This window comes from Ammodytes marinus (genome assembly GCF_949987685.1).
Source record: "Ammodytes marinus genome assembly, chromosome: 1".
In the NCBI taxonomy this organism is placed as follows: Eukaryota; Metazoa; Chordata; class Actinopteri; order Uranoscopiformes; family Ammodytidae; genus Ammodytes; species Ammodytes marinus.
This window is the reverse complement of record NC_137230.1, coordinates 30,132,298-30,142,528: the sequence shown is the minus strand read 5'-3', so window position 1 is coordinate 30,142,528 and position 10,231 is coordinate 30,132,298. Positions and strand designations below refer to the sequence as shown.

Below are 10,231 nucleotides of genomic sequence, written 5' to 3'. Positions count from 1 at the left end.
CCGGAGTACAGGACAGCCTTTGATATAGTGCGTGTGATCTCTACAAAGTGAACAACAGTTTGTAGTCATCTGAGAGAAGTGGCGGAAGCTGCCGTTGTTAAGAAAGTAATTAAGCACTTGAGTATTGAGTTTTGAGCTTTCTCCATTTTCTTCGCCTGTTAAAGGGTTCTTTGTTGGGATTTGTTCCTCAGTCGAGAGAAGGGTCTAAGTGCAGAGGGTGTCATATTGTGTCCGGACTTTGAAGTCCACTGAGGCAACTGGCTTTTTGTGATAATGAGCTATATCAAACTAATTTGATTTTACTGTTGTTAAAAGTTTGGACAGCTGAAACATTAAACATCTCCAAAAAGCTTTGTTTTCAGATAATTTCAGCCGTGTATTTATAGTTACATTTAAAAATGGAATTAGACATTTGTCAAGCCATTAAGTTATGTTATCTTTAGTTTAGTTTAGTTTTTTTTGGTAATTTTCCAATGTATAGCCATAGGCCACTTGGTCAAGACTTTGAAAAAAGTCAGATCTATGAACATAAGATAAATGCTTCTAGCATTAAAAAAAAGGAAAAATCAAGAAAAACAAAACAGTGTACAAGTGCTAAATTAACAAATATGTAATCTTCAGTTTATCTACAAATTGTTAATCCCTAAAAATGGAAATATTTTCTCTTAATACCTGAATAAATGTTGATACCCATCTACTTGTAGGATTGGATAACTTTTGCTCGCAGTTTTCATTGTGGTATTATTATGTTACTCAAATAAATCCTCCTTTAATTTATAACACAACTTGTAAATGCATGGGGAAGCATATTGTTTTTAAAAATACTTTATTTATTTGTTAGTATTCAGATATTACTTTTTGACTGCTTCACAATTTGCTTTGAAATCAGTTGAACTGCTCCCTTTCCACTGACATTGCACAACAATATTGTATTTGATATCTACAACAACACATTTAAACAGCTGTTCATAATAGATAATAATAGGCGGTTATAATATATAAACCACTCACCAAAATGTATTGGCCCACCTTGCTGTGACCAGGCTCAATCAGTTCTGGAAGTTTTTTTTTTTTTTTACAATACAATCTTTTTTGTGTGAATACTGAGATTGCTCAAATGTAGGTTGGCGTCTCAAGGCTATTTGACATGGTTGTGAAATGGAATTGGTGAGGTGTCAGCGAAGGCAACTTGTCATGGGGAGACTTCAGGGTGAATCTTGGTATCTCTGGCACTATGCCACTTCACATTTTAACTACCTCAGTGACATCTGGCAGAGACAGGGAACCAATTCCCCATGGTCCTTCATTATGATAGGCTGTCTGTTGGATTCACACACTCCCTTTTAAGCAAGTCCAGCTCCCCTGACTCGCAAAGCCAGACTGCGGACACTAACACATTACAATATAATTGAACAAATACTTCAAAAATTATTTATGGATCAATTTAAAAATGAAATATTAACAACTGCTTTTGGATTGCTGGGTAGTGAAAATCCAATCTGGCTGTTCACTCATTAATAGTGAAGTGAAAAAAAGTATTACATTGTGTTTAACAAGTGTCTTGCCTTTCTAATAAGCAATCAAATCTTCAATTGTAGAGTGGAATTGAATTCCATTAAGCCAAAAGTAATAGTTGGTGAGTCTTCAGGTGGAAAATAGTAATTTGCTTAAACCGGGTATACAACATCTCTCCTTGCCTTGAACAAGGTTAATGTTTTTTTGCACATTGTCTCGCTTCAAATAAAGTTAAATGATGAATTAATGAACTCAAAGCTAGTCTGTTGCTGGAAGAGGATGTTGCAGAACCAAAATTTAGTCCTATTAAAGCTGGGGTATGTGATTTCTGATTGGTCAAAGTTAACATGAGCTGTACACTTTGACCAATCAGAGCGAGGCTCCGATTCTCTGTTCTTATTGGCTGTTGGGACTGTCCATTCACTTTGGCACGACTTTGTTGGTGTAGAGCATGTCAGGGAGGGACCATAGGGGAGGGACCAAAGAGAACAAATGGAGTGGTTGAGGTATTTGGATTCGAATCTCTATCCCAACTACCATTTTCTCCCCAAATCCTCCACTCCAGCTTTAATGGCTTATAAGTTATCTATAAAACAGTAATGCAATGATTTACAAGCCATTTATGTTTGTCCTGCATAAAGGCTGCGTCATTAGAAAGTGGTGACACAGTTTATAATTCATTAGAATATTGCACAGGCATGCCATTGTTCAATAACCCACTCACATACCTCATACTAAAAACCTTCTAACACATTTCAAAGACACACAATACAGTAACCTTGAAGGCTGCATCGTCTCCATGTAATGCATTCATTTTCTAAAGTTTTTTTGTCCTGCTTTTCGGTCATGCTTTGTTCAGTCAGTGCACACTTTGCGAACACACATATCATGTGCATTATCTGCCCACCCACTCCTCTACCTGTAACTGGTCTTGCAGCTGCCCTGGAGAAAAGGCTTTTGCAGATGCATAGAGCCTGAGGCTGTAACGTTGATGTGACAAGTTCATGTCGGAGAGAGAAGAGAAATGATCTCCCCTAAATCCCCACAACCGCTGCTCTTTTTATCAGACAGGCAGGATAACATGTTAGATAAGTAGGCTAAAAACACTTGCAGGATATGCTGAAGCCATTCTATTCATAAAGTGGGGAACAATGTAATAGTTCCATGCAAAACCATCAAACATTTACATAGATTGCATATGTTGATGATGGACAGCGTTGATGGAATCGCTGTAAACTTGCTGGCACATTTGCTGAAAGAGCTGATTTGCTTGTGTGTGAGTGTGTGAACGGGTGCGTGTTTGGGTGGGGGTGGGAGGGTGTCTGTGAGTGTGTGATGTGGCAGGCAAGAGGCTGGGGATGATGATGATGATGACGACGGTGTGTGTGTGTGTGTGTGTGTGTGTGTGTGTGTGTGTGTGTGAGAGAGAGAGAGAGAGAAAGAGAGAGAGAGAGAGAGAGAGAGAGAGAGAGTATGAGACAGACAGAAAGGGAGAGAGGGAGGGAGAGAGAGGCAGGTGGAAAGGGGGAGGGGTCTGGGGTGGTCCAGACAGTCGGTCCTTGTGTACCTCACACACTCACAGCCTCTGCGCATCATTTATGGGGAGCCCGCTGTCGCTTGTTTCCCGGTCGATCTCGGCGCCTGGCTGCTCCGTGATCACACAACCCCTTCGCTACTCCGCTCCACCACTTTTCATATGTTTTTTTTCTCTGCGTTTCCATAGCCAACCCTTTCAACTTAGAGCGACGCGCACCACCGTTTGATGGAAAATACGGGTCTGCCAGGCGCATTTATTCTCTTCTACCCGAGAGGAAGCGCACGGCGGAAAACGTTCGAGGACTAAAAAGGATAACCAGCCGTGATCCATGGAGGGACGTAGGCTACAGCATCACAGGAATACCACAACTACCTACAAGGTAAAACGGGTGAAAAGTGTCATATTTATTCCCTAATATCACCATGCTTTATCAAATTGGATGTTTTATTCCGGCTTCATTTTAAATAGCGATGTATTTAATTTGTTTGAGGGAACACTTGCAGCTGGGTGGGATGCGTTCATTTGTATGTTGCCTTATCGCATCGTAGCGAAAAAAAATCTCTTATCAGAAAGCCTATCCTGTACCCGCTGCAGTATGGAGGGGGCTGTTTTCATTCCAAATTTCTATGAGGGGGGGCCGACGAAAAGCATTGTTGCTTTCCCCTAACATAAGTCGCGAGAGTTGCTATATCTGTTATATTATACATCAACATGGTCAGCTTCATCACACAAACAGAGAGGGTTACAGTTTCTCTATGCGCTGCGGGGCAACATGCCCCTATGTGCATCAATGAATTTGAATTTGATTAGAATTTCTGATGCATACATTTTCTATGTTGGATCTAGATACACGGTTCATGAAGCCTATGGCATCTGAGGTGATGATGGTGAGCATTCATTTTCACCATCAAAGCCCTCTGCATCAAGGCAACAGTATTAGCCTAATAATAACACCTGACTTTTATTTTTGGATTATGTAATTCTCCACTTGCAGTATAATTTCCCCTTGACATGACATTGGCAGTGAAGCTTTAGACTGTTTACATGTCTGGGCTTTCCCCCTGTGTCCCCCCCCCCCACACACACACACCCAACCAGCCATAAACAAGTGGAATATTCATCTCGAAAAGCTTTGACTCTCCAGTCAGGCCAAACAAGGTCCTTGAATTAGATGCAGACAAGTTGGAGGAGACAGAGACCCAAGTGGATGTGTAAGAGTTGCACTGCAGTATAGTCTGTGGTATGTACTGTAGTCTGTGACCGCACTAATGATACATGGTATGTCTTGGTACATTTATAACCCATAAAACATAGCAAGAATAGTTATTAGTAATTCAGGTAAGAGCTGTTAAAACATTGCTACAAAAGTTGATTGGATAATTTGTAGCAGAACGAATGTCGGAGCACTACTCCTTTTCTACTTTACTTTTCAAAAATGAGGCTGCACCACAGAAAGGAGAAACGGGAGACAAATAAAACGATTCAGTCACAAGATTGTGTTCTAATGGCCACAGCAGTCTTTGTCAAAAGTGGAGTCAGCGATTTTGTATAACGCTTGCTGTCAAAAAAAAATTAAAAATTAAAATCAGTGAATATCTCCTCAAAATCCGCTACCTAGACAGCTGTTGGAGTTTTCTGTGTGCGCTGAAAAAAAAATCTGCTGTTAATAAATAGCCTAGGCTCTGTAAATGGGTACGTAAACAAAGGGTATTATGCAAACAAAGGGGACCCACCGTAGCTAGCAACATGCCAGTTTACAGAGCCTACCGGCTGTCTATTCACAACAAATCTGTTTGCAGTGCACACAGAGTACGTACATAGCTGATTGTGAGGAGATATTCACTGATTTTGACGAAAAGTGCTTTTGAAAACACGCATTCTCCTTTAAAGACTGCTGTTTTCTTTATTTCAAAAATGGAATATATCAAAATAAAAGATAAAGATTGAGATTGTGTTGCAATATTATCCTTTGTTCCACTGAACTTTGTGCCACTGCAGTGTTATGTTATATAATATCAACTGGTTTTAGGATGGTAAGGGATATTTCATGTTTTCATTTGTTTGGTTTAAAATGTTTTACAGAACTGCCAAAGGTTGACCCAAAAAACAATTGACTAACCATTACAATCATCTGCAAGAATAAAAAGACCAAAACCTTCTTTATTCACAGGGAGGACCTGGCATGGACCGCTGTGTCTAAATGAAGTGGATCCGCCATGCAATGTTCCTGGAAGGCAGTGATTCTGCTGGCTTTGGCCTCCATCGCCATCCAGTATACGGCCATCCGGACACTCACCTCCAAGCCTTTCCAGCTGTGCCCATTGCCCAGGTCCCAGAACTGTGGTCTGGGGGGCCAGGAGACAGACCCTCCCTATGAGCGGGGAGCAGTGGCTGGCTGTGAGGACTACCCGTATTACTCCATCAATGCTTCACGTAAAACACACATCCTGGTACTAGCCACCACGCGTAGCGGCTCCTCCTTCGTGGGCCAGCTGCTCAACCAGCACCAGGAGGTATTCTACCTGTTTGAGCCTCTCTATCACGTCCAGACCACGCTGATCCCACGCCTGTCCCACAGCCGCAACGCTGCAGACAGGCGTGTGATGCTGGGTGCCAGTAGAGACCTCCTCCGCAGCCTGTATGGTTGCGATCTCTATTTCCTGGAGAGCTATATCAAGCCAACACCCACCAACCACTCCACAGACAAACTGTTCCGCCGCGGTGCCAGTCGAGCGTTGTGCCAGCAACCCGTATGCGATGCCTTCGGTCCGGCCGATGTTAACGTGGAGGAAGGGGACTGTGTGAAGAAATGCGCCTCTCTAAACATAACTTTAGCCACCGACTCGTGCCGGGACAAACGGCACGTGGCGATCAAAATAGTCCGAGTCCCGGAGATTGGAGATCTGAGAGCTTTGGTGGAAGATCCGCGGCTCAATATCAAAGTGATTCAACTGGTCCGGGACCCGCGTGGTATCCTGTCATCACGCATCGAGACATTCAGGGATACGTATCGCCTGTGGCGTATCTGGAGGGCCACCGGCCGAAGACCCTATAATCTAGACTTGAGTCAGCTTACAGTTGTGTGTGACGACTTTCTCAGTTCTGTGTCAACGGGTCTAAGCCATCCCTATTGGCTAAAGGGGAAGTACATGTTGGTTCGCTACGAGGATTTGGCTAGAAATCCACTGCCCAAGACAAAGGAGATGTATGACTTCCTGGGGCTGCCTATGGATAAAAATGTGGAAGACTGGATACATGCAAACACCCGGGGCAGCAATGACCCCTCAGCAAAACACAAATTTGGTACAGTGAGGGACTCGGCAGCTAATGCAGAGAGCTGGCGTTTGAAACTGTCTCATGACATGGTAGCGTACACACAGAATGTGTGTCAAAAAGTACTTCACCAGCTGGGTTACAAGGCTGTGAAATCAGTAGAGGAACTGAAAAACATGTCACTCTCACTGGTACAGGACAAAACTTTTGTACCTTTTTTGTAACAAAGATAGTTCTAATGACTATTTTTGATATATTTATAATTGTTGCCTTATCATTTCCTTAGTTTATTTGGTTCTGTTTCTGTACATTAATTTTTCTTCAAATTTGCACTAAACTTTAAATATTTTGAATGCACAGAGGGACCATATGGATGATTCCCCAATGTTGCAGAACAGCACATTTTAAAGAGAAAGTAATCAAACAAGCTCGTTTACAAGTCTCATAATTTAGTTTTTCCATTAATAGAACCAAGACAAGGCACGGTCTTCATTAATTTCCTGTATGCAAGCGGTTGTTTCAACAAAAGGCAAATGTTGTCCTTCACAAACTTGGGATGGGATTCGGGAGGGGTTTGATAAACCAAACATGTTATTTTCTTTGACCTGTGATGGCAAATTTGGACTGTAAGAGCCCAACTGTGCAATAAATAGTGAATGTTGCAGTCAACCTTTAGTACTATGGCATTTCTATCCATGTGGGAGGAGAATATATACTTCTGACAGATGCTATGTCTGCAAAGGATAATTGCAGACAATTAATAGGCCCTCAAGTTAAAGGGACATAGTCCCTCTGGAGGTCACGAGTGTATCGTCAGAGGATGTACAACCATCTGTGATATACAACACACACTAATGAGATGTGATGCTAAAATCCTCATTACTGTAGCTACTTAGAGAATATGTCACATTTTTCAAGACGATAACAGCTTTAGAAACATGGATGTAGACATCATAGAGGTCCTAATCGAAGACACTGGAGCATTCTGATGAAGAACTGTATTTTTTATTTATTACTTTATTTATTTTTTAAATGGTAGACTCTCATTTTTTAATAACCATTCACAGTGTGAATTTTACATGGCCTTTTGTGTCTTCAATTAAAAATGTTTATGGCATTGTCATACATTAACTCATCTGTTAAACAGTAAAGGATATCCTGTTTTTTTTACATGCCTGATAAGTGGGGAAGCTATGAAAACGGAAAACATCCCAGAGCAAACATTACGTATGTGTTCTCTCTCAAGTAAAATAAGAGCTTTTCTGACACATCATGTTGGATCTATGAATATCTCACACATGAAATGCTGATAACGGAGGTGGATATGTCTTTGTGAATGTGTTTGAGTTACACATTATAAGCTATCCACACATACTGGTAAACATGGGAATCTACAGTGGAACCTGTTCAACAAAGCATATCTACATTGAATCACATAAAGAGTATTATGGTAATGTGTGTCCATAATCTGGGTAAAATCCTCTGATCGTTAGTAGCAGTTGGCATGCTGTCTCAACCAGGCAACGTTTAAAGGTAGAAGATCAAGGCTGAAATGCAATCCTGTAAAGTAATATGTCCTCTGTTGTCCCATTCTCTATAAGAACGCTGAACATAGTTGCCAAAGCATTGCACACAATGTTACGCCTTTTTAACCAATTCTGAACAGAAACCGCTTCTGGTTTTCTAATGTTATTCACATAACATTCCTGAACTTGAGCACACAATAAAAACTGATACCGTCATCCAGTGTTATTTCCTGTAAAGTTAAACATATTATCAGTTGTTTGACTTTAATGGACTCTTCAACCCTTATTGCTGCAAAATATATATACGGATTAGAGACATCCCACCGGCACAAACAGAAATATTCCGGGAAACAGTTCCACAGTTGGTTTATACTGGACTGCTTATTTACCAGATTATGCAGTGGTTAGTTTGGCCACAGGTACAGCCATCCTTTCCCGCTGTGTGCTAGGTTGCAGTTTAAATTGAATGTCAGTTTGCATTATATTGCACAGAAATGTGTGCCCAGAGCACAGCTGCACGTAAACACCTTTCAGAGTGTATTTAAGACTTGGTTCATACACAGAGACAAAAACAGGGCATACGCTGAAAGATATAGTGGAAGAATTAATTGTTGTTGCAAGACAATTACAAGGTATAAACCGATGTGATTCTGGGTTAAGATCTGCTTTTTGACTGGTGTTAAACTGCATTTAGTTAAACTCATTATACTTAAGACCTGATAAATGTCCAAGTATACCGCAAGTAAACATCCAAATAGTCAGTCCCACTGTTGAAAATATCCAATTTTTAAAATAATTTCTCCTTTCAGTTTTCGACAATTTAGTTCCTTTACGTCCTGACTTTTCCTTAACACAAGTGGCATCACCGCAGTCAGCCGTGCAGTCAAATAACATGGGGCAAAAACGTCCATTGATTTCCATTCACTGACCACTCGTCTACCCATAAGATATAAGCCGTGTGAATGGAGCATCACACGCCCGGGCTCATCAGTATTGGTGACCGGATGTCCATTGTGATGCAGAGCACAAACCTTTGATCCTCCTCTGTGCCGAGGCTCAGAGGCAAACTCTCTCTCTCTCTCTCTCCCTCTCTCTCTCTCTCTCTCTCTCTCTCTCTCCTCTCTCCCTGACTGTGCTTTCTCCATCATCCACCTCTTTCTTTCTTCCATTGATCTCAGGGGATTGTTCCTTTGCTTCAGTGCTCACTCTTGTTTTTTTCTTAACTTTACCTCTGGATCTTCTGGATGTGCTTGGCATAGGCTACTTTTGGTTTGCAAACAAAAACAATGTCGCAATGTCGGGATAATTAGGCTACATGCATTGTATTCGATCTAAGCAATTAAAGGGATAGTTTGACATTTTTGGAAGTACACTTTTTCTCTTTCTGTCAGTTTTAGTTTAGAAGACTGATACCCCTCTCATTTATTTGTGTTGAATACAAAGCCATGATTTACAATTGGTTAGCACCTTAGCTCAGCACAAAGACAGGAAACAGCTAGCTTGAATCCATCTGAGCACCTCAAAAACTCACTTATGTCCATCTCATCTGGTTATTCTGAACAAAGACTGAAACATACATTAAAAGTGTATGTTAGTTTGCCATTTAGCATAAGGTTTATGTAGAGGTTAAGCGTCCCCCTTGTTTACATTATGTGTGCTACATGCAAGCTAGCCCGCTACTGGCTGAAGCTACATATTTACTAGGCTACAGGCATAAGAGTGGTATCAATAATCTCATGTAAATAATGCCATCAAGCAAACACAAGAATATTTCTCAAAATGTCCAAATGTTCCCTTTAAAATACGGCTATCGAATGTTTCAAAGCTGTGTGACTGTAACTGTTCGTGGGCAGTATTCATCAGCAACTCCAACCTCTAAAAAAAAAATCAGTTTTTGCTGTGTCTTTTATGTCTCATTTACTTATTGCGAATTTATCAAAACTAACATTCTTTGACAGATCATCAATGGCCGTGGTTTGAACGTTTTTCCAGCTGAACGTTGACACTTTTGAACTACAGCTCTCAATTAGGCGTAAACCCATTTTAACAGCTTGTTTCTAATGCTGGGCAGTTTGTTTGAAATCCTCTACATGCCCTAATACCGCACACACTCTGCTGCTTCCCGTGTGGGTGCATATCTGGGCTCTTGTCGAGACCCTTGTGTTGCTTATTGTGTCCCAGGGCAGAACATATGGTTCAAATCAGCTGGAAGAAAGTACAGCAAATCATCCCTCTCTCGCTCTGTCTCTCTCTATCTCTATCCCTCTCTTTTTATTCGTATCCCGCATAATGTGACCTTAATAATCTGACCCTGTATGACTCTAGGACAGAGAAAAACAGATACATTTGCTTCTTTGCGCCCAATGTTTACTAAGCTGAG

General features: G+C 41.1%; 1 protein-coding gene across 1 annotated transcript; it reads left to right on the top strand.

Annotated features, from left to right (window-relative positions):
• Positions 1 to 3,415: 3,415 nt before the first annotated feature.
• Positions 3,416 to 6,549, top strand: chst1 (carbohydrate (keratan sulfate Gal-6) sulfotransferase 1; the record flags this gene model as incomplete). Its single annotated transcript, XM_080029701.1, has 2 exons — positions 3,416 to 3,431; positions 5,223 to 6,549. Exon 2 carries the CDS (start codon positions 5,269 to 5,271, stop codon positions 6,547 to 6,549), a length of 1,281 nt encoding a protein of 426 aa, XP_079885827.1. The 5' UTR covers positions 3,416 to 3,431; positions 5,223 to 5,268.
• Between the last annotated feature and the right edge of the window lie 3,682 nt (positions 6,550 to 10,231).